Below are 22828 nucleotides of genomic sequence, written 5' to 3' on the forward strand. Positions count from 1 at the left end.
ACAAGGCCAACATGTTAACTGAAGCCTTGTCATCGCTGGGGCTGGCCGCTCTCACGAGTGGGCTGCTCTTCCTGTCTTCAATGCTCTAAATGCAACCGCCCTCATTTTCAAGGGATGAGCTTAGGCTCAGATCACAGCTTCAACAGCACAAAGGGTAACACATAAGCACCCACAGGACCAGCCCTCCTCCCTTTCCCAGCCCCAGATTGCACGGCCACGGCAAAGGACCGCCACTAGATGGCGGCATCCTCCAAATACAAAAACAGCTGAAAAGGACCGGCCTGGGTTGGGCCTCTTAGGAGCCAGATGTATCTACGCACTCTGAATTGATGGAGAACTGGCCTTAAATGAGCCTGGTTCTCGGGGGCAAGACACAAGCTTCTTTCCAAATTGCTGGATCGTTTGGCTTCTTGGAGCCAATCAACTTGTCAATCACCAATGTCAGTCACTGTCAGCCCACCAGAGTCAATCCCGCTTTGGTTTAGTACAGTCAGAATCCAACTGAATCCGTCCTTGCAGTAGGTCAAGCCACGTGCCCACACCTCGAGCTCCGGGAATACCACGCTCTGGGTCGCGGAATCACCCGGGCTACTGAATTCCCATTCTCAGGCCCCGCCTCTTCGTCATCTCACCCAACCACAAATCTCGCAGAAGTACCGCAGCCAATCAGAAGGCCCGCTCTGCCAAAAGCCAGGGCCTATCAGAAGCCGAGCTCTTCTAAGCGTTCTCCCCTATTACAACCCTCGCTCGCTTGCTACCTAAGGAGTCCTACCCAATCAGAGGCCGTGCTCTCTCCTAGGCCCCGCCCCCGTCCTGGCTTTTCCCAGGCCCGCGCGGCGGATGACGCCATCGGCGCGCGACGCAGGAAGGTCACACGGGCTCCTCCAACATGGCGGCGGCAGCGGCGGCACTGCGGGCCGGCTGGTGCCGCTGTCCGCGGGTGAGCGGACGTTTCGGGGCGAGCGGGGCGGGTTTACTGGGCTTTGAACGCGCAGCCCTCGGAGTCCCCTCCTCCTCAGTCCCTTGGCTCTGTGGCCCTTCCGTGGGCCCCACAGGAGGCTCGGGGGTGGGGTCATTGGGTCAGTTGAGGCCGGGACCAGCAGCGAGGCCCGAGGCCCAGGACGGACACTCGGGGGGCCTGCGGCAGCCGTGGGCCGTACATGGCAGGGACGTCGGTCACTTTCGGCTTCAGATCAGGAGCCAGAGAAAGGAAGGAGTTGAATGGTGGCTGGGGAGGTGGTGCCCCGTGCAGAAAAAGTCGTCAAATGGAGGGGGGGGAAATACCAAGCCCCCGTGAGATTCACGAGTTTCAATCTCCGCCCTCTTCGAGGGCATTCCTGCATCGCCTTTCATCCTTGTCAGTCTGGAAGGCAGAAAGGTCATTCTCGAGTCCGCTGAGCAGTAAGGACGCGTGGTTCAGTAGGATGAGCAGAAGCAGAGCCTGTCATGTGCACGTAGAAAATAGTACTTCTTATTGCTGTTTGTTTGACCGTCCTTCCTCCCTCCCTCCCTCCCTCCCTCCCTCCCTCCCTCCCCCTCTCCCCCTACCTTCCCGTCACCCCCTCTTTCTCTCCTTTTTTCCCCTCCCCTCCCCTCCCCTCTCCTCTCTTCTTCTTTCCTGCACCTTGAACCCGGCCTGCGGCTTCTCCTTTACTTTTTTTTCACTCTAAGCTGATGCTCCACCACTTGAATTTAAAGCTCCACTTTCAGCGTTTTTAGTGGTTAATTGGAGATAAGAGACGCATGCAGAGCTGGGAATTTGGTCTACTGGTAGAGTGCTTGCCTAGCTTGTACGAAGACCTGGGTTCGATTTGTCGGTACCACATATATAACAAAGCCAGAAATGGTGCTGTGGTTCAAGTGGTGGAGTGCTATCCTTGAGAATACCCAAGAACAGTGCTCAGGCCCTGAGCTCAAGCCTGGGACTGGCAGAGAGAGAGAAGGGGGCAGGGAGAGGGAGCGTGTCAGCGTGTCAGCCTCATGGACTTTCCTGCCGGGGACTGGCTTCAAACTGAGTTCTTCACATCTCAGCCTACTGAGTAGCTAGGATGATAGGCTTGAACTACCAGCTCCAGTCAACTCTTATTTCTTCAAATTAAGTAAGAAAGATTAAGCAATCAGCCTACAATCCCCTATCTAGTCCAAAGCCCATGTCAGTCTGGTTCTGGAGCCCAAATATTAAGAAGATAGACAGTATACAGACACTAAAAATGAAGGAGGGGAGGAGGGGAAAAGAGATTGATTTGGCTTTTTATTGGGATTGATTTTTTTTTTCCCTTTCTTCCTGTGGATTCCTTGTCTTTTGAGTCTTGATATAGGGCCTGAACTCACATGGGTTTGGATTTGGACTTGGGACTGAGACAGAACCAGCTTCAGATTTCATCCTGCAATGAGATTTGTCTCTGAGGCTAGATAGCTGTCTGCTTCTCCTTCAGATGGTTCTGAAAACTTGTGTTTCTGGATCTGTGGGTGTCAGCATAGAGAGAAGGAAGCAGTCTTTTACACTTCCCAAGAATTATCCTCCAGTGACCATAGATGTAGGAATGCCTGTATCAATTTAGGGTATTGCTGTGGTTTCAGAGCTGGGAACATGGGGACCAGGGGAAAAGAGATGTCCAGAAAAATGAAGAGCAGTTCTATTATGTCGATATCAACACGCCAGGCTTCTTGCTGGGTGCTAGGTGCAGAGATGAAGAAAACTTTACATACAGTTTAAAGTCCACTGTTTAATAAAGAAGAAAGGGTCTTTCAAGACCAGGCTCACGCATATAATTCTAGCTACTCAGAAGACTGAGATTTGAGAATCAGGATTCAGAGTCATCCTGGGCAGACAGACGAATCTGAGAGATTATCTCCATTTAATTATCACAAAGCTGGAATGGGAGCACTAGCTTAAGTGAAGGAAGAAAGGGCTTTTTACTTGAGGTTACCTGTGCCTTTATATGATGCTGGAAGTTGAACTTAGGGCTAGGCAAGCATTGTACCACTTCAGCCATGTTGCTATTCCCAGCTGGATCTTTGCCCAAAGGGACTCCACTAAATTTCTCTGCTTGAAGCCTAACTTTCGCCTTGACCAGGGTGTTGTAAGTTTATTACAAGGTTGTCACTGGGACAGTTTTAGTGGTTTGCCTCTAAAAGTCAGGTCTCTAGCTTTGGGCACTGGTGGCTTATGCCTGTAATTCTAGCTATTCAAGAGTTGGACTCCTGAGGATCCCAGTGAAAAAGCTAAGGGATAGCTGCTACTCAGGAGGCTGAGATCTGAGAATCACAATTCAAAGCCAGCCTGGGCAGGCAAGACTGTATACCAGAAAACCAGAAATGGAGCTACGGTTCACATGGTAATATGTTAGCCTTGTGTGAAAAGAGCTCAGGGACAGCATTCAAGCTCTGAATTCAAGCCCCAGTGCTAGCATACCTGTGCACACGCATGCACGCACGCATACACAACAGCATATATATATAACCGGATCTTTAGTCTTTGGAGTCTGGGATAGAAGACTGCTTACCGCTAGCTTGCCCTCTCTAGACATGGTTATGTCATGCAGATGCATTTAGCCTCCTTCCCCTGCAGACTGCAATTTCCTGGGATCCATCTGATTCCCCTGGCTTCAGAATAGACCCTGGAAGTGCAGATGCTACATATTCCCTTCCCCTTGGCTTTTAGACTTCACAAAGATTGCAGATTGTCTGGCACACAACAGACCTGCGATTGAAATCAGCAAATGTGTGGCAGGTGGCTCCTGCCTTTTTTGAGTAGTCCCTGTCCTTCCCTGTGCCCATTGCTTCAATGGATCTTTCTCTTCTCCCCACCAATTAGAGATGCCTGGGCAGCAGAGTCCCGTTTCCTTCCAGCCACAGCCTGCCCCATCCTTCAGTCTACCAAGTGTGCCGGCCAGGTGGAGAACTGCTATTGGTGAGTGACCTGGGGTGCCAGACGGCAAGCATGGGGAAGGGGAGTGGGTTTGAGAAGTCCACCTTGTTGCAGGGGTGTGGGGAGGCTCTATGGAAGTGGCTCCAGAGGCCTCTGGCCACAGTCCAGATCAGTTTAATGCAGTGGGATGCTGCTAGCTCATAAGGCAGAACATCTGGTGGGCTCTGATGGCTGCAAGTGACAGCCATGTACTGAGTCTCCTCCTCCTTGAGGCTTTTGTCTATGGACCACTGACAAGCATGGAGGCCCTTTTCTGAGAGCCCTTTAGATATTGGAAGGGAGTGATTCCATCATTCTGAGTTCTGTTCACCAGCGTTTCTGATGATGTCTTATGGCTGAGATGGGAAGCCCCAAACCTGTGTTCTGGACCCACCTGCAGCCTCTCTTCCTTTTTTTTTTGCTGGTTGTTGGGCTTGAACTGAGGCTAGCACTCTACCACTTGAGCTCTGCTTCCCATTTGTTAGGTGAATTGGAGGTAGGAGTCTCACAGGGACATTTTTTTTTTTTTTTTTTTTTTTGCCAGTCTTGGGCTTGAGCTCAGGGCCTGAGCACTGTCCTTGGACTTTCTCAAGGCTAGAGCTCTACCACTTGAGCCTCAGCACCACTTCTGGCTTTTTTTCTATGTATGTGGTACCAAGGAATCGAACCCGGGTCTTCGTGCATGCTGGGCAAGCACTCAACCACTAGGCCAAACTCCCGGCCCCTCATAGGGACATTTCTGCCTAGGCTGGCATCCAACTGTGATTCTCAGATCTCAGCTCTTAAGTAGCCAAGATTCCAGGCATGAGCCACTGGTCCCCAATTTCAGCTCCTTTTTTTTTTTTGCCGGTCATGAGGCTTGAACTCTGGGCCTGGGCACTATCCCTGAGCTCTTCAGCTCAAGGCTACTGCCCTACAGAGCCCTGGAGCCTCAGCACCACTTCTGGTTTTCTAGTGGTTAATTAGGAATATGAGTCTCACGTTCTTTAGTGCACAGGCTGGCTTTGAATCACGGTCCTCCGATCTCAGCCTCCTAAGTATAAGGTCTGCCGAAAGGAAACTCCATGCAGTTCAGGAGAAGAGGGTTTATTGCGTGAGGATAGAGCAGACTCCTGCCACCCAAGATGGAGTCGGGCGAGCAAGAGGGCTTAGGGCGGGAAGTGAGAGATTATATAGGGGGAATAGACACAGCGGAAGTGGATGTGATCTCAGAGGATGGGGAAATGCCTCAGTGGGGACCTCCCACTGCCCCCAGGCATGCCAGTTGCCAAGGTTACAGGTGCTGGGCAGGGATTTCCAGGGTGCAGGGGGAGAGAGCCAAGGGAAGAAGTCATTTCTTCCAGGCGGACCTAACACTAAGTAGCTAGAATTACAGGCTTGAGCCACCGCACCCAGCTTCAGCTCCTTTCTTGAAGGCACTTATTTACCTCCCTTCCTGTCTTGGGTTGGTCCTGGGTGTGGACAGACCCTTCCCCTTAGTTGTCTAGCCTCTGCTATCCCCCAGAGTTTGCAGTCCAAGTGTGGGAGTGCTGGTGGAAGGTGATGGAATCCTTGATTGTCTTAGGACTTGGGCAGCTCCTGGAGAAGGGATAGGATGTGAGCAGGCCACTGGCAGGAGCCCTGGCCAGCCCTCCTTAGGGTCATGCCCAGCGCATGTCACGTGTCAGCTGTACATGGCCTCTTCCTGTGAGGTGACTCTTGCTTCTTCCCTAAATTGTATGTCTTTCTTCTTTTCAGTCCACTACTCCCACATAGATCACAGTAGACATTTAAATCCAGCTCGATCTCACCCTAAAGCCTATGTTGTTTCTGGGTTGGGGATTGAACTAGCACAGTGGCATCTACATGTTAGGCAAGCACTCCACCACTGTGCTACACCCCAGCCATAGGAGGTTTTTTGTAGAATAGGCTGGCCTTGAATTTTTCTTCCTACCTTAACCTCCCAAGTGTTGGGTTATAGTTATGTACAGCTACACTCAGCTAATGTACTTGTTACTTTTAGTTGAGACATCATTGTGTGTGTTTAGGGGTACAGTGTACAATTCAGTATTTATACAATGTTTTTTGTTGTTGTTTTGTTCTGGGTTTTTTGTTTGTTTGTTTGTTTGTTTTTGCCACTCCTGGGGCTTGAACTCAGGGCCTGGACACTGTCCTTGAGCTTTCTCAAGGATAGCACTCTACTACTTGAGCCACAGCATCATTTCCGGCTTTTTCTGTTTATGTGGTAACCAAGGAATTGAACCCAGATCTTCCTGCATGTTAGGCAAACACTACCACCAGGCTACACTCCCGGCCTGGATACACACATTTCCTGTACACAGTGAGGCAATCTGTGCCTAGGATGCACATCCTCCTGTATGTTTTATCCCGTAGCCCAGGACTGGCCTCACGCTGAACGAGTGTTCTACCACTTCAGCCATGGCTCTATTATTGTTACCATTGTTGTTGTGTGTGTATACACACGCTCACACACAGACTCACACACACATGCTGGTTCTGGGGTTTGAACTCGGGGCTTAGCATTTCAGTCTCTTAGCTTTTCGATCAAAGCTGGCACACTACCACTTGAGCCATAGCTCTACTTCAAGGTTTTGGGTGGTTAATTGGAGAAAAGAAAGATTCCTTATGGGCTTTCCTGCCCAGGCTGCCTTTGAACCACCATCTTCAGATTTCAGGCTCTGAACCACTACATATAACTAATAAAATAAATAGCTGTTTACTATGAAACCTGTATCAGCAGAAAGGAGAAAGCCTTAAGACCCTCGTAGGCCCATGCTAGCCACCAGACATAGGTTCGTCTAGTCTCTTCTTTAACACTTTCTCTTTCACGTTCTTTCTAGTCCAAATCATATTCCTCTGGAAACAGAAAAGGTTTTTTGTCGGGCTTACTAGATAACATCAAACAAGAGTTAGCTAAAAACAAAGAGATGAAAGAAAGTATAAAGAAGTTCCGAGATGAGGCCAAGAAGCTGGAAGAGTCTGATGCACTGCAGGAGGCCAGAAGGAAATACGTGAGTCCTGCTCACCCTTGCACCACACACTTGTTCCCAGCGTTGAGCTGCCAGGCCAGGCCCACAGTCTGTATGGAGGAGGAAGAGCCAGGGAGGGAGTATGGGATCACAGCACAGATGAGGGGGAGGAGCCAAGGAGGTGGGATCACTGTACAGATGGGAGAGATGGGAGGAGCCAGGGAGGTGAGGTCAGTGCACAGGTGGGATCATTGAGCTGTGGAGCCAGGGCATGGGTGAGGCCACCCAGGCCCCTCAGCTGCTCAGAGTAGGGAGAGCTGGGGGCAGAGCTCAGGGATAAAGCGCGTGTATAGGATGCCAAGAGACCCAGGCTTCCATCCCCAGCACTGCCAATGAAAGAAAAAGGTGTGGCCACAGACCAGCAGTGTCACTTCTGTGGGAGCTGTGAGACATGTGCAAGCATCTCTTGTGACCTGCAGCAGAGAACCCACAACACTCAGGCTTGAGCCACACCATGCCTGGCCACAGTGGTAGAAACTGGGTCGGTCACACAGCCAGTGTCTGTATTAATTACTACCACTGTCTCTTCTGAACAGCTGCCAAGCTTTTTTACTCCACAGAAGTGCTGGCAGGGAGTTACAGTCTCCTGGTTGCCAACAGGCGAGTGGCAAGTGTGCCTGGGTGCACACCTGCTCCAAGCCCTCAGCACTTTGGTCCATTGACCCCAAGCAGGCCTGGGCAAGGCCTTTCCCTCTAAGGACCCGAACTACTCACTTGGGTGACACTCGTTTTGTGGGTTCCACCTGCTGAATGAGTGTCTCCCTGTCATTCAGGAAGGGGCTATTTGGGAGCAGAGCAAGGGTGGGGGGACTCGAAACGGAGCAGCAGGAAGCTGGGAGGCAGGCAGGGAGGGCATGTGGTAGACACAGTGCGGACTGATGTCAGGACCAGCTGAGGGGAAAGGCCTAGGCCTGACCCGTGCTTGGCAAGTGGTTGCTGGGACCAAAGTCCAGATCTTGGGCCGAGAGAGCTGTGGGGGTGGGTGGTACAGGAGTGAGGAGCTCAGGCTGCTGAGAAAATGCTTGCAGGCCCCTTGGTGATGGCTGTTACTTCACCCTAGAAAACCATCGAGTCTGAGACCGTGCGCACCAGTGAGGCGATACGGAAGAAGCTGGGGGAGCTGACAGGGACGGTGAAGGAGGTAATGGCAGATCTGGCTTGCCGTCCTCTGGGGTCGCCATTCCCGCCGCAGGGTGGGGCGCCCAGGCTGACTTGGGGAGCAAGGCCTGTGGGTAGAGGCCGTGGGTGCCTCCAGGAAGCCTCAGAGTTGAGGTGTACACTGCTGCGTGGTTATACTTGCAGGCCAGTGACGGGGGAGTGGCAGCGGGAGGCAGCAGGGCTATGGGCAGGCCTGAAGCCCAATGCTGGGCACCCCTCCATGTGGGACTCCCAATCCCTGGGCGGTTCCTGAGGTCCCTGACCTGACAAGGGGGCCATTGCACCCAGAGTCGCTTGGTCCAAGCCCTGGGGTGCAGCCTCCAGAAACTGAACGCGCTGTCCCCAAGGGACTCTGTGCGAGCGCCCCCTCTGCGTCTGTCTTAGTAGAGTCTTGATGAAGTGACTAAGAGCGACCTGGGCCGGAGGATCAGGGAGGGTGTGGAAGAAGCCGCCAGAACAGCCAAGCAGTCGGCCGAGACCATGTCCAAGGGCGGGGAGAAGCTGGGCAGGAGCGCTGCCTTCAAAGCCCTCTCCCAGGTGAGCTGAGCCTGGTCCAGGGGGAAGGGGGCAGGAGCAGGGCCTGCCTGGGTTGGCATCTACTTTGCAAATGGCTCTCCTGGCAGGGGGTAGAGTCTGTGAAGAAGGAGATTGATGAGACTGTGCTAGGACAGACCGGTCCCTACCGCAGGCCAGAGCGCCTCAGGAAGAGGACTGAGTTTGCAGGAGAGAAGTTTAAGGAAGAGAAAGTGTTCGAGCCCAATGAGTAAGTCCCCACAACCCCAACACCTCCTTGGTACCCTAGCACGCTGCTGGCATCTATTTCCTTGCTTGGGGCTCCTGGATCCCTTTAGTCAAGACCAAGGTGAGGTGAGGGCAAGGGAAAGGCAGGAGGGGAGCCCCTGGGCCTGGCTGGGGTGCTTCCCCGGCTGTCTCCATGGAGACGGGAGGTGCCAGGCTCATGCAGCTATCTGTTGCTTCCCCAGGGAGGCCCTGGGGGTTGTGCTGCACAAGGACTCCAAATGGTACCAGCAGTGGAAGGACTTCAAAGACAACAACGTGGTGTTCAACCGTGAGTGGCTCTGCTGTGGCTCCCTGGCGGGGGGTGGCAGACACCAGACAGAGCCCCTAACATGACCTCTCACCCACTCAGGGCCAGCTGTCTGAGTATGTGATTGTAGATTCTGTCCCTGCAATGCTAAGTGGCAGTTCCCTTATGAACAGTCAGCTCCTATGAGCCATGACTAGCCCAAGCCCTATGGCAGGTATGTCCTGCCAGGCCCACAATGTGGCATTGGTTTCCCAGGGACTGATATGGAAGCCACCAAGTGCGTGCCCTTGTCCCTTGTGAGTGAGACCCACTAGAGGCCTATGTTTCCTTGGTAGTGGAAGCGCCAGCCAGTGGGGGCGGCACTCCCTGATTTGTACAGCCCCTTGAACCCCTCCTGAGGGTCTCTATGGCTCACTAAGTAGGTGGCCAGGTAGCAGTGCCCATGCAGATGAGGACGCAGTCTCCGAGATTACCTGGAAGCCCTGGAGTCGGGCCTCCTCCCAAAGGGCCCCTCTCTAGTGCCCGCCCTTGTCCCCTGTAGGGTTTTTTGAGATGAAGATGAAATATGATGAGAGTGACAACGTGCTCATCCGGGCATCTCGGGCCCTGACAGACAAGGTCACGGACGTTCTGGGTAAGTGCACAGCCCTCAGGCCTCCTGCCCACTCCACTGACAGCAAGAAGGGACTCCAGGCCCTGGACTCACCAGGGCCCTGCTCCCCACAGGGGGCCTGTTCTCAAAGACGGAAATGTCAGAGGTGCTCACTGAGATCCTGCGGGTGGACCCAACCTTTGACAAGGACCGCTTTTTGCGCCAGTGTGAGAATGACATCATCCCCAACATCCTGGAGGTTTGTGGGGAGATCTGGTGGGACCCCAACCTATACTACCTGGGACCAAGCCTGGAGTTACCCTGGGCAGTTAGCTGTTGGGGCTGTTTTCTGAGCTGATACACAGCTCGGGGCTCCTACCTGACTTCAGCTTCCCATGGGCTACGCCCCTTTCCTTTCCCAGGCTTTAGAGACCTGACCATGCTCTACCCGTGATAGTACAGGGCACTGGTCCTTGCCTGAGGACTGTGTATTGGCTTCAGAGATAGTGGCAATGTCTTGCTCTACCCATGGGGTGTGACTGTTTTTCTACCCCGAGGTGAGAGATGAGTGAGTACTCATCTCTGCCTCTCGGGACCCCCCCCCCAGGATGTGGCATGATTCTAGGCAGTGCTCCCCCACCCCCTGCCTTCCTCCTACCTTATACCTGCCATGTCTCTGTGGTCTCGTCCGCCAATGCCTCCAGTCCTTTCTCACCTGGTGTGGGGGTGTAGAGAAACAGGCATCATCTGGAGCAGGGCGGCTCCTCCTGGTGTGTTGTTCCCCACTCCGTTGGCTCTAGTTCTCCCCACATGCTCCTGGCTTCTCCCTGCCCTTCTCTCCAGCACCTCCCTTATCCTCCATGGATCCAGCCCGGACTCCAGGTTCCCTGGGTATGTCCCCAACCAGAGCCGCCTGGGCAGCCTGCTTTCCCTCCAGCCATCTCCACTGCTTACAAGACATCCTGTCCCAGTGGCAGGCATGACTTGCCAGTCTCATTGCAGTCTGAGGCTGGACACACAGCCACCTTCTTTCCACAGGCCCTCGGGGATCCATCGTGGGGCTCCCCTGCAGTCTCCCCTCCTTTCCTGTCTGTATGCAGAAGGCCAGAGCCCCATGAACACACCTTCAGGACCCTGAGGAGGGCTGGCTGGGTGGAGCCTTACTTGCAGGCCTGGGGTCCAGGGGTCTTCAGGAAAGCTTTCCTCAACATTCTCAAGAATTCTGCCTTAGAAACCCACTCGCCATCTTGTGCTTATTTTTTCCCTTTCCCTTTTTAGGCGATGATTTCTGGAGAGCTTGACATTCTCAAAGACTGGTGCTATGAAGCTGTGAGTCTTGGCTTTTTCCTATCTCTTTCACACACACAAAAAAAAATCACAGCAGGGCTGGGGGTGTGGCCAGGCTCCGTGCAGCGAATGTATCTGGCAAACATAGGGCCCTGGTTCCCACAGCGGTGCCAAAACCAGGAAGGCAGGACAGGCCTGTCTCTGGTGGAAAGAGGGGATGTTTGTGATGGGCTCAGTCCTGGACCAGCCTGACACTTCCTCAGTACTAGCACCCCTGCTTCCAGCCTATCAGAAATCACATGCCAGTGTGGCACATGCCTGTCAGTCAGCTGTGTTACCAGCTCCGGCAACATTGTAAGACCCTATTGGAAAAAAATAACTAAAACAAGAAAGGCTCATGTGATAGATGGCCTGGTTAGCAAGTACAGAGCCCTGAATCTCAGTACCTTACAAAAAGAAGAGGAAATGAATTGATCCCTTTTCCATTTGGTGGGCACAAATCTTCCAGTTTTCCTGGCACCTCATGTTAAACTGATCGTGGTTAGGGAGAGTCCCTGAATGGCCATCCAAGCCATAAGGTAAGGTGGGGTTCCAGAGCGACCTGTTTGAGGCACAGGGAGGATGGAAAAAGCCGGTGAATGCAGATGCTGCCTTGGCCCTGGGTCTTGCTTGTGCATGGCCTCCCTGATGGTCCTTCCTCTCCTCACCAGGCACTCGTCCTCTGGCCCATCCCCAGGGGTCACAAGGAGACTGAAGGCAGGCAGAGCGAGACATGCTCAGCACATCCATTAGCTGTTCTCGCAAGATCCCGAAACCCAGATCCAAACAGTGTGCGTAGACTTCCCGCCTGGGGAGGAGCTGTGTGTCCTGACAGGGCCAGCGGCTTCCCGGAGTCAGGGCTCAGGGTCCAGGGCTGTCACCAGATCCACGGTGCAAGGGAGGCCTGGTGCCCCAGGAGCACACCCTGTCTGCGCCCGTCTGGCTCCTGGCAGCCTCCTGTCTGCTCCGGCCACCTCAGCTCACCCCGCTGCCTCCCTCACAGGCCTCGCAACGCTGTCTTCTCTCCTCCCTGCTCTTCCCAGGAAGCCATCCAGAGACTTTTTTGGCTCATTCTATTCTGCACCCAGCTCACAAACAACTTGCAAAGAGCAGAGGAGAAGATTCTGTCAGATTTTCTTTTTGAAACACTCCCCTGCATGGTGACTAATCCAGCAGGCATTAGGCATTTGTGAGGGTGTTTTTTTGTTGTTGTTTTTTGTTTTGGTTGGTTTTTTTTTTTACTTTGCTACCATGAAGCCTGGGCTGGTGTCTGTCAGAGAGTGGCTGGTACAGAAAGCTGAAGTACAGCTGCTGAGGTGTTTTGGTTTGTTTTTGTTTTTGTTTTGTTTTCTCTTTTCTCCCAGTCCTGAGGCTTGAACTCAGGGCCTGTCTCTGAGTTTGCTCAAAGCTAGCACTCTTCCACGTGAGGTACAGCTCTACTTCTGGCTTTTTCTGTGTATGTAGAACTGAGGAATCCAACCCAGGGCTTCATGCATGCTAGGCAAGAGCTCTACACTAGGCCACACTCCCAGCCCTGCCGAGGTGTTTTTTAAAGGCATCTAAATTTAGTAAGAGACCCACCAAATAGCATTGGACCCTGGAGCAGGACATGCTGCACGCGGGGCAGGGCTGTGGGACTGCCCCAGAGCATCCCACAGGTGTAGGACAAATCCTAGAAAAAAAACCACTTCATCCCAGCCAGCGTCAGCGTCAGCCAAATGAGGTGGAAATGGGATGTGGAGGCTCTCCGCCCCTCCGCTGCCCCTCCGCTCCCCCTCCGCTCGGCGTGTATGCTGGATCCTGTTCAGAACTCCCCGCTTGGCTGACTAATGCTTTCATTTGAGAGTCCTGCTCTTTCCATAATGGGAGACAAGCCTGCACTGCCAGCCAGCGGGGGCAGCACCTGCCTCCCACTTGGACCCGGGCTCCTGGCACAGCTGCTCCCGGCATCAGCTGGTGTACACACTGGGTGCTGGGCCGTATGGGCATCGGCTCAGGTAGAGTTGGGGCAGGGACTTGCCCTTGGTGGCCTTCTACAGGGATTCTGGCCTCTTGTTGCAGACCTACAGCCAGCTGGCCCACCCGATCCAACAGGCCAAGGCCATGGGCCTTCAGTTCCACTCCCATATCCTGGACATCGACAATGTGGACGTGAGTGACTCCGGGTGACCCCAGGGTGGGCCCAGCATTCCTTCTCTCCCCGCCCTTTTGGTCAATTGTGGGCCTGGCTCAGCCTGGAGGGACACTATTTCTGGGATTTTTTTTTTTTTGCTCAAGGCTACCACTTTGAGCCACAGCGCCACTTCCAGTTTTCTGGTGGTTCATTGGAAGTGAGTCTCCTGGACTTTTCCTGCCCGTACTGGCTTTGAGCTGCAATCCTCACATCTCAGCCTCCTGAGTAGCTAGGATGACAGGGGTGAGCCACCGACATCTGGCTCAGCAGCATTTACTTGCTCCAGGGCTGACATATCCCTGTGGTTGTTAATTGGGCTATCTGCAGGTTAATAGTTATTTGCCTATATACATACATACACATACATACATACATACAACTAAGTGACACCAAATGCAATACATAGTTGAGACCTTAAGTTTTTTGAATTTTGGTTCACCGTTTTATGGAATAAGCTGGGCGTGGTGGTGCACATCTATAATCTCAGCACTGGAAAGGCTGAGGAAGGACAGAGAGGTAGAGGCCAGTCTGGGCCTCAGTGTGAAAGCCTATTGTGTAGACGGTGTTAGATGGTCTTACCTAACTTTAGGCCAGTGGACATGTTTTGAGCATATTTGAGGTCAGCTTAGCTCCGATGCTCCGTAAGTTGAAGGCACAGTGGAGACACTTTCAATAGGTTTACCAGGTACGGCTCCATCCTAGGCCCAGTTGGTGGGCATTGCCCAAGCCTCAGGCTGCTGAGTCCCGTGGGCGGTGATACCCCTGTATCCAAAGGGCAGGGGCTTGTTGTGGACATCCAACAGGCAGCTGTACCCTGAACCCCTCTTGATCTTCTGTGGAAAGCTGTAGGCACAGCAGAGCTGGTGCCTTGCCCTTTCACCCCATGATCTTTATGCAGCCCAGTCTTCCCACAACTGAGGGCCTGGGTCTGTGGAGGAACCTACCCCCCGCCCCCCAGCCTCTGGAAGTAGGCTGCCCTGTTGTGAGTGCAGGGCCCAGGGGGAAGGGCATTGGTGTCCTCAGCAGGACCGAATGCCCGGGCCTCCCAGCAAGAGGGAAGGCATGGACAGATGTGCAGGGGGCACTGCCCTCTTCCCTTCCCCTCCTGCAGTTGGCCATGGGCAAGATGATGGAGCAGGGCCCTGTGCTGATCATCACCTTCCAGGCCCAGCTGGTGATGGTGATCAAGAACCCCAAAGGCGAGGTGGTTGAGGGGGACCCGGTGAGTGGTGAGGCTGGGGATTGGAGTGGGGACACCTTTCTCACCTAAGGCACTGCCTGTGGCCTGGAGAGGTCAGAGGCCCCTCCAACCTGTGCCCAGGAAACCTTCCTGGTCTCCTATGCCTTCTTCAGTGTCCCCTCTTCTTGGGCCCCAGCCACTCACACTGCCTGTTCTGCAGGACAAGGTACTGCGCATGCTCTATGTGTGGGCTCTCTGCCGGGACCAGGATGAGCTCAACCCCTATGCTGCCTGGCGCCTCCTGGACATCTCAGCCTCCAGCACGGAGCAGATCCTCTGAGCACACGTGGGACTGGATCATCAGATGGCAGAGCACCACACAGCTATAGACCTTTGGGGATGGACGAGGCTGGGCTCTGCCAGGGCAGCTGCAAAACCAGCTGGACAACGAAGGAGCAGCAGGCTGCTGAGGATGGCTAGCAGGGAGACACTCTCCACTGTGCCACATGGCTGCTGGTGGCTGGTCACCAGGGCCAGGCCAGCCACAGTGCCAAGAGACCTCCAGCCCAGGGACTCCAGATGGTGGAGCTCCATCAGCTGCTCCAAGTGGTCACTGGCCACACCAGCCAGGCCATTTTAGGTCCATTTTTTATTTTATCAGTGCTCTTACTTCCTGTACACACGCCTGAGATTTGGAAGTAATAAAACACCAAAGTGCAGAAAAGCAGCGTGTGTGGTCTGAAGTATATGTCTGGACAGGGGGGCTGGGACAAAGCTCTGCCTCGCAGCTGGCCTTTGGAGGCCGTCAAGGTCAATGAAGAAACGAACTGCAGTCTGCAGGGGTCACCTGGCCTGGCCAGGCTTCCGGTTTCTGGGTGGCATAAAAACGGGAGAATTCACGCACACACGGAATCTGACTGGGCCTTGGCTATGTTTGGTCCCCTGGGATCTAAAGGCGGCTTAAAACACCCATGAATGATGTGGGGGGCCAGTAGGACCCCCTAAACGGAGTCTAAGGTGAGACCAGGAGTGTCCGAGGTGCCTTTGGGTGGGGCTGGAGTCTGCCAACGCCCCAACAGAGACCCTGGGTGCTCGTGAGGCTCTTGGACCCAGGGGTGACTTCACGGGCCCCACCAGCCCGAGCCCCCTGTAGACCCCTGCGTGGTCTCCAGCCAAAGCGCCGCTCCCTGCGCAGCCTCCGCCCACTGGCCCCGCCCCCGCGGCGGCCCCGCCCCTGTCTCCATGGGAACAGCCGCGGCGGCCCGGCTGGCGCGCGGCTCGCCTGCCTCGGTCTCCGCCGCTCCAGGGGCGGGTGGGGTGGGCTGAGCTGGGGCGGCTGCTGCCACCGCCACCAGAGAGAGGCCGAAAGAAGAACCTGCGCGGGTCCCGGGAGAGAGTGCTGCCGCCGGGTCGCCTGTCCCCGTCCGGGTGAAGGCCAGGGTGAGGGGCGCGCCGAGGCGGGGGCAGGGGTGCGGTGGGGGAGGGGGGTCTCCGGGCCGCCGAGAACAAAGGGAGCGATGGGGCGGAGGGAGCCTCGTCCCCGCCGCGCTGTCCGGGTCTCGGGCCGCGCGCTGGCACCTGTTGTGCGCGAGCTGGGGCGGTCGGGCGGTCGGGCTCCCCGTCTGCGCTCCGCGTCCACCTGCGCGCTCGGTCGGAGTTGGGTCCCCGCGTGGCGGAGGTGGGGAAGCCCTCGGGTTGAGCTTGGGCGTAGCCCGGGGCCGAGCGGGCCGGGCGGGGAGGGTAGAGAAGGGGAGCCTGTGGTTGGAAGGGGCCACGCGGAGGTGCGGGAGGGCGCAGCCTCATCCCCGCGCCACGGGCGGGCCCCGCCGCTCCTCAGGTCAGGGCACGCGGCGATGTGAGCCATGAGCGCGACGTGGACGCTGTCCCCAGAGCCGCTGCCGCCGTCGACGGGGCCCCCGGTGGGCGCGGGCCTGGACGCGGAGCAGCGCACGGTGTTCGCCTTCGTGCTGTGCCTGCTCGTGGTGCTGGTGCTGCTGATGGTGCGCTGCGTGCGCATCCTGCTCGACCCCTACAGCCGCATGCCCGCGTCGTCCTGGACTGACCACAAGGAGGCGCTCGAGCGTGGGCAGTTCGACTACGCGTTGGTGTGAGGGGCCGGCTCCCCAGCCCCTCCCCGGAGACCCCCAAGGAGGGCCGGCCCGCTGGGGACGCCACCAGCCTGGAGTGTGCTCAGGATCCCGCTCAGAGCCCCAGCCCCCCCACCCCCCCACCCCCGGGGAAGGAGGGAGGAAAGGAGGTGTTAGGACAGGTCTAGCTCCTCCCCCTTAGGCCCCGCCCACCCACCCCCCTCCTGGTCGGGACAGAAGCCCCCACCTGGTGCCTTTTATCTGCCCTTCTTCCCAGCATCCTGACCCAACCAGCTAATCCCCTGAATCCCGCCAGAAATGCCCTCTCCTGGGAGTGAGAACCCTCTTCTCCCCCAACCCCATTCCCACTCCCATCCCTATCTCCGTCACGACTGGGAGTTGAGGATCCTCCCTTGAATTCCGGCCCTGAGGACAGGCTCTCTCCAACCTTGCCTAGTGAACACCGCAAACTAGTAATGCCCAGCAATCCTGAAGACACCCGAAGGCCCACCGTGGTTGCTGAGTCCTGGATGCATGGCGCTTTCCGCAGAGGAAGAGCGTGGGTTGGACTCTCTCCTACCCCCAGCCCCCAGCCCAGCCCAGTCCCCAGCACAGGCCAGAGTCCCTCTCTCTTGCCCACCTGCACAACCCCATCTGCCCTTCTGCCACCTCTCCCTGCCCTTCATGCCACACCCCACACATTCCTTCTGTGTCTTTTCACCCCTCCCTGCCTCTGAGCAACAAAGATGATAATAAAAGCTGGTATTGAGCGCTTACTGCATGCCAAGCAGTGTGCTGAGTTAGCGCCTCCTGTTTTAGCCTGTTCGCTCTTCAAGATGGTGAGACGAGCCAGACAGGGTGTCAGTACCCCCACTCTACACACCAGGGAAGTGAGGTCCTGCAGCTGCAGCCACTCACCCTTAGCCAGGAGTCGGGTTCAGTTCAACCCCAAGTGGAACTCTGGTCTGGATTTTGCAATCCTGCAAAGGACACTCAATCTGCACATGCCTTTAACTAGCTTTGATGTATATAACCTGTAATCTATTCCCCCTAAAGCAGTTCTCCCCCCACACACCCTTCCCCTTCTGTGAGGAGAACTGGGGGGTGAGGGGAGGGTTGCCCTCAGACTTGCCCTGCAGGTTGCCTCCAAGTTCCTGCTGCCCCCAATTCCTGAGCCCCATCCTTCCTGCCTCCCTCAGCAAGGAGCAGCTTGGAACCGGGCCGGTGGGGTGTGAGCTCTGAGTTAGCTGGCCCGGGTCCACAGCCTGCCTGAGAGGCGTGGTGTGCGCCCGGGGGAGCCGTGTGCAGTGTGTATGGGGAGAAACTAGCGTTTCCATAAAAAGCCATGAGGAGGCACAGCTCCGTGGGCAGAAATTTTACCCACTCAGACGACTAGTTAGGCTTGGAGGAGAACACCTGCTTGCCCAAGAACTCTGGATCACCCCACCACCACCACCATCACACACACAGAGCAGGTAGAGTCGCTGCCAGGAACACCCACCCCCACCCCTGCACACTGGAAGAGGGGATCAGTCAGAGTTCCAGCCCTTTTCCACCCAGCTCTACTTCCAGTGCTGGTTGGGTTTTTGTTTTGTTTTGCGCCAGTCTTGGAGCTTGAACTCCAGTCCTGAGTGCTGTCCTTTTTATGATAAAGGCTGGTGCTCTACCACTTGAGCCACAACTCCACTTCTGGCTTTTTGCTGGCTCATGGGGAGTAAGAGTCTCATGAACTTTTCTGTCCGGGCTGGCTTCCAACTGTGATCCTCACACCTCAGCCTCCTGGGTAGCGGGGATGACAGATGTGAGCCACTAGCATTTCATGCAATCCCTGACTTGCCTCCAGCTCTCCTTCCTCTGTCCTCTTTATTTCTAGGGTTACCCAGCCTCCTGTTGCTTGGGGCAGCACACCCCATCTCATCCTCCTTGGAACCTAGGCTTTGCTTCTTCCATCTGGTGGCTATCTACCAGCTTCTAATTTCCGTCTGTGTATGACTTTGCCCTGCTCTGCAAACCTGTCCCTGATAACCTGTTCCCTGAGCCCTGCCTGGCTTCCCTCTTCCCATCCACATTTGTCAAAGAGCTACATCTCTACATAGACCAAGCTCACTCCAGGCCAGAACTGCCTCCTCCCTAGCATTTCTGCCTAATCCTGTGAGACCCCAGGCTGTGGTATTCCAGGGCCCACTCCCTCCCTTCTCCCCCCCACACTTTTTTTTTTCTTGACTAGAGTTTGAACTCAGGACTTGGGAACGGTATCTTAGTTTTATTTTATTTATTTATTTAGTGGATCATGGGGCTTGAACTCTGGGCCTGGGCCCTGTCTCTGAGCTCTTCAGCTCAAGGCTACCAACCTACCCCTGGAGCCACAGCCCCACTTCCCTCTAAGAGTCTCAAGTTCTTTAGTGCCTGAGTGGGCTTTAAACCATGATCCTCAGATCCCAACCTCCTGAGTAGCTACGATTACTGGCGTGCGCCACCGCACCTGGATAGTACCTTAGCTTTTTTTGCTCAAGGCTGGTGCTCTATCATTTGAACCACAGCTCTATTCCCAGCTCTTTGCTGATTCATTGAAGATAAGTGTCATGATTTTTCTTGTCCTAGCTGGCTTCAAGCCCAGATGCTCAGATCTCAGCCTTCTGAGTAGCTAGGATTACAGGCGTGAGCCTCTGGATCTGTGTTCTCCACTCACATCCATCATTTAAGTGACAAGAAGAGAGCCAGGCAGGTGGCCAAGAGCTTTATTCAAGGTCACAGGACACAGCAGAAAGGCAGGAGGAGCCAGTGGTGGGAAGAGACAATAGTTGGCTGGGGCCTGAGGAGTGTAAATGGTACTGCAGCAAAAGTGGGCATGTGGGTACCAGCTATGCCTCCTGCATACACAGAGAATGAAGCCAACTGCATGGTCCATCCAGGAATTCAGGGTGTGTGTGTGTGTGTGTGTGTGTGTGTGTGTGTGTGTGTGTGTGTGTGTGTGTGTGTGTGTGTGTGTGTGTGTGTTTCTGCAACTCAGCTGCCTGCCTGGCCACCCCCAGGGAAGCCCTGTACAATCAGGTTGTGTTTGAGTTCCCCAGTGGGTGGAACATCTGAAGGCTTGGCCCAGGGCCCAGGGCTCTCCTCATGATCACCCAGTGCCAGCCACCTGGAGCCTGGGCTCCTTGCCATCTTCCGTGCCCCTCACCTTGCAGGCGCGGACACTTGGCCCAGGAGCTCCAGGGGCACCAGGAATGGGTTCAGGGGACAGATCCCGGCTGCCTGCCAGGCTGATCTCAGTTCTTTGGGTTCAGGAACTTGTGAGGTAACTTGGCCAGGCTCCTCTGGCCTGCTAAGGTCAGTCGCACCATCTTGAGCCTCAGGCCCAGGGGTCCCACCACTGGGATTGGGCTGGGGGGCTGGGGCTGTCAGTCGAGAATATGCTTCCTCCATGTGCTCCATCAGAGCTGTGCAGGGCAGGCGGGATAGCTCCTCAGGAAGCGACAAGAGCAGGTCAAGGACCACAGCTGATTCTGGGGATGGGGAAAAGGGACCATGTAAAGGGGGGCAGGAGCTGAGTCTGGGACCCTTCCTCCCTCCCCCTGCTCTTTCCCACCCTTCTCACCAGCAGCTGACAGCTCAGGGCCTCGGCCACTTCGGCAGGAGAAGGAGAGGTACTTGTAGATCTTTTCAAAGTCCACAGTGAAGTCTGCCTCAGTGAAAGCCACAGGGTCTGAGCCAGAAGCCTCAGCAGAGGGACCTGGAGTTTCAGGTGCTCCAGAGGTGGAACCAGAGGCTTCAGGGGCAGGGCCAGGTGCCCTAGGTTTAGGGTCCTCCTGCCCTCTGGTGGAGCTCAGGAGCAGCAGCTTTCCACGGGCCTTTGTAGGCTTTGGGGGTTTGGAATGCAGGAGGCTGAGGGGTTCTGTGGCTGCAATAGTCAGCACCTAGAAGTGGAACCATCCAGAAAGGAACTGGCTAAGTCTTTCATCTTCTACAGCACAACCTAAGCTGAGCCCCTCTGTCTTCACTCACTCACCACATCTACCCTGCCACCCTGAAGAAGGTGGCACAGCCAGGAGTTGGCCTCAGGGCTGCGACACTGAGGCTCAAAGTGTCTAGAAACCCATACTGGGCTCAAGACCCATACTGAGATGGAATGCAGGGCCTTGGGCATATTAGGCAGGTGCCTGTCTCCTGAACTGTCTCCTGCCTGGGGTGGCTATACCTGGGAGAAAGCTGCTGTCAGGGCTTCTTCCAGTGAGCCTGTGATCTTCTCAGCGAGATCCATCCATACCTGTGTGAAGCAAGTACCCCTGTGGTCAGCCCAGAGCTGAACCCCCAGGAGTGGCCCCGCTTGGGAGTCTCCACACCCCTGAGGGCTCAGCCCAGGAAACCTGCCTCACCTCTATGGGTGCTGGGAGTGGTGTCTCTCGGCGCCTTGGCCCCTGTGGACACTTTCTTCGGATGGCCTCCCGGATCACTCGGCCTTTGAGATGCTGGAGGAAGTCCCGGATCTAGGGAGGAGAGAGGGGAGGAGGTCGGATGAAGCCTTTTGGGTTTTTTTTCCCCCCCATATATTTTTTATTGTAATTAATAGAAGGGTTACATTATATTCACCAGATAGAAGGTGCATTACTTCACATACATTGAGACCCTTTCTCATGTCTTGGTCCCCATTTTCCTATTTTTTTTTTTTGCCAGTCCTGGGCCTTGAACTCAGGATCTGAACACTATCCTTGGGCTTTCTCAAGGATAGGACTCTACCACTGCAGTAACAGCACCACTTCCAGCTTTTTTCTATGTATATGATACTGAGGAATGGAACCCAAGTCTTCGTGCATGCTAGGCAAGCACTCTACCAAGTAGGCCAAACACCCGGCCGGGATGGGGCCTTCTATGAGCCCAAGGATGCAAGAGAGATGCCAATGTTCGTTTCTTTGCTTGTTCTCTTAGCCTGTCTGTACCAGCCTGGTGTCCCAAGTCTCCAAGACACTCCTGGGACTCGGGCCAGGGCCTTAGAGTATGGTCAGCTACCTAATCAAGATAGGGTGTCCAGCCCGTTCCACCTCTTCCCAGCAGCCAGGGCCCGTCAGGGCTGGGAACTAACCTATTCTCTTCCACTCCACCCCATTTCTCCACTCACATCCACTTCATCCCCTCTCCATCCCAAATCGCCCTTTTGCCAAGACTCCAGCACACTCCGCCCCGCCCCTCAGCCTTTCACCACTGAAACCTCATGGAAAAGATCGCCCTGCCCACGTCCCCACGCAAGGCTCCGCCCACACTACCACGCCCACCACAGTCACCCAATCACGTGCTGCCCCTGGGCTGGCCTTGCCCCCCCCCCCAGGAACCCCCCCACCCTCGGGCTCCACCCACTCTCACCCTGCCCTTAGCACCGCCCACCAGGATCATCCAATCACGTTCCTGGTCTGGGCTGGCCCCGCCCCCAGACGAAGTCACGCTCGGCGGGTTCACGATCCGCGGACCGGCCTCTTCCCGTACCGTCCTCCTGCGGCCCGGTCTCTGAGCTCCGCCCGCACCCCACTTTCTTCCTCGGTGACACCCCGCTCTCGGGCTCACTGCATCCCAGGGTCAGCGCCTCACCTCAGCCTCGGTCCGGCTCGGCAGCTCCCGGGCTAGCTCGGCAGCGTCGGGCTCCGACTGGGCCCGTCGGGCCTGCAGTAATCGCAGTAGCTGCCGCTTCTCGCGAGGGTTCCAGGGTGCAGGGCCAGTGACCTCTCCCCGGTAGCGCGCGGGGGCCGCCCGCCGTCGCTGCGGTGGCTTCATGCCGCTGCCAGGGGAGCCGGCGCTCTCCGGCCGTCTTTAAGCGCTCTACGTCTAGGGTGGGGCTACGGGGGCCGCGCAGGCCAGAAAGCCTCGCGCGGAGGCGGATGGGGCGTGGCTCGCTGACTGGAGGGCTTCGCCTCCCTACTGACGGGGCGGGATTGGGGAATGCAGACGCCCTGGAGAATCTGGAGCCGACCCTCTGTCTCTGTTTTGCATCTTGCAGAGGCGTGGTGGCGCAGATTGTCTTCTGCGCTGGTCGGACCTGAGGTTGCACACCTGTAACCTAGCGCTTGGGGAGTCAGAGGCAGAGGGATCGCGCGTTCCAGGACACTCTGGGCCTTCCGGGAAGAGGTGGGGAATGAGAGGCTGGTCCATGCATTCAGACATGCTTGGGGACTTCGGGCAAGTGATTTAAGCTTGCTGAACCTCAGTGTCCTCATTTGTAAACTGGGGTTGCTGGCAGCACTCCTGCTTATGTGCAGAGGAGGGAGAAGCTTTTCCTTTTTTGGGGGGGGGAGGGTGGTCAGTCGTGGGGCTTGAATTCAAGGCCTGGATTCTGTCCCTG

At 55.7% G+C, this 22828-nt stretch overlaps 3 protein-coding genes across 6 annotated transcripts; 2 read left to right on the forward strand and 1 right to left on the reverse strand.

The window, feature by feature from the left end:
- The first annotated feature begins 863 nt into the window (after window positions 1-863).
- Window positions 864-15143, forward strand: Timm44 (translocase of inner mitochondrial membrane 44). Of its 2 annotated transcripts, XM_090341661.1 has the most exons (13): window positions 864-940; window positions 3818-3913; window positions 6751-6921; window positions 8000-8080; window positions 8485-8634; window positions 8721-8860; window positions 9081-9166; window positions 9687-9779; window positions 9872-9996; window positions 11016-11066; window positions 13125-13214; window positions 14348-14458; window positions 14637-15143. In XM_090341661.1, exons 1-13 carry the CDS (start codon window positions 890-892, stop codon window positions 14754-14756), a joined length of 1365 nt encoding a protein of 454 aa, XP_090197787.1. In that variant the 5' UTR covers window positions 864-889; the 3' UTR covers window positions 14757-15143. The 2 variants fall into 2 exon arrangements, with proteins under 2 accessions (XP_090197787.1, XP_090197788.1); XM_090341662.1 differs by lacking the exon at window positions 14348-14458.
- Window positions 15144-15672: 529 nt separating this feature from the next.
- Ctxn1 (cortexin 1) lies at window positions 15673-17302 on the forward strand. Of its 2 annotated transcripts, XM_090341663.1 has the most exons (3): window positions 15673-15856; window positions 16254-16523; window positions 16961-17302. In XM_090341663.1, the coding sequence occupies exons 2-3, from the start codon at window positions 16279-16281 to the stop codon at window positions 17238-17240; spliced, it is 525 nt and encodes a 174-aa protein (XP_090197789.1). In that variant the 5' UTR covers window positions 15673-15856; window positions 16254-16278; the 3' UTR covers window positions 17241-17302. The 2 variants fall into 2 exon arrangements, with proteins under 2 accessions (XP_090197789.1, XP_090197795.1); XM_090341669.1 differs by lacking the exon at window positions 16961-17302 and having other exon boundaries at window positions 16254-16527.
- A 2188-nt stretch (window positions 17303-19490) lies between these two features.
- Window positions 19491-22307, reverse strand: Snapc2 (small nuclear RNA activating complex polypeptide 2). 2 transcript variants are annotated; one of them, XM_090329841.1, is made up of 5 exons: window positions 22081-22307; window positions 20877-20987; window positions 20699-20767; window positions 20099-20417; window positions 19491-20006 (listed from the first exon to the last, which is right to left on the reverse strand). In XM_090329841.1, the coding sequence occupies exons 1-5, from the start codon at window positions 22261-22263 to the stop codon at window positions 19678-19680; spliced, it is 1011 nt and encodes a 336-aa protein (XP_090185967.1). In that variant the 5' UTR covers window positions 22264-22307; the 3' UTR covers window positions 19491-19677. The 2 variants fall into 2 exon arrangements, with proteins under 2 accessions (XP_090185967.1, XP_090185977.1); XM_090329851.1 differs by lacking the exon at window positions 22081-22307 and adding an exon at window positions 21581-21673.
- Window positions 22308-22828: the final 521 nt, after the last annotated feature.

The sequence above is a fragment of the Megascapheus bottae genome, chromosome 1 (genome assembly GCF_031878675.1).
Source record: "Megascapheus bottae isolate mThoBot1 chromosome 1, mThoBot2.hap1, whole genome shotgun sequence".
Lineage (NCBI taxonomy): Eukaryota > Metazoa > Chordata > Mammalia > Rodentia > Geomyidae > Megascapheus > Megascapheus bottae.

Coding starts and splice junctions, on each gene's coding strand:
- Snapc2 (XM_090329841.1), bottom strand. CDS start 22,263: ATGAAGCCACCGCAGCGACGGCGGGCGGCCCCCGCGCGCTACCGGGGA. Junction 20,988..22,080: donor CGAGCCGGACCGAGGCTGAG/GTGAGGCGCTGA, acceptor TCTCCTCCCTAG/ATCCGGGACTTCCTCCAGCA. Junction 20,007..20,098: donor CCCTGAGCTGTCAGCTGCTG/GTGAGAAGGGTG, acceptor CCCCATCCCCAG/AATCAGCTGTGGTCCTTGAC.
- Ctxn1 (XM_090341663.1), top strand. CDS start 16,279: ATGAGCGCGACGTGGACGCTGTCCCCAGAGCCGCTGCCGCCGTCGACG. Junction 16,524..16,960: donor CAGTTCGACTACGCGTTGGT/GTGAGGGGCCGG, acceptor AACCTTGCCTAG/TGAACACCGCAAACTAGTAA.
- Timm44 (XM_090341661.1), top strand. CDS start 890: ATGGCGGCGGCAGCGGCGGCACTGCGGGCCGGCTGGTGCCGCTGTCCG. Junction 9,780..9,871: donor CAAGGTCACGGACGTTCTGG/GTAAGTGCACAG, acceptor TGCTCCCCACAG/GGGGCCTGTTCTCAAAGACG. Junction 14,459..14,636: donor AGGTGGTTGAGGGGGACCCG/GTGAGTGGTGAG, acceptor CCTGTTCTGCAG/GACAAGGTACTGCGCATGCT.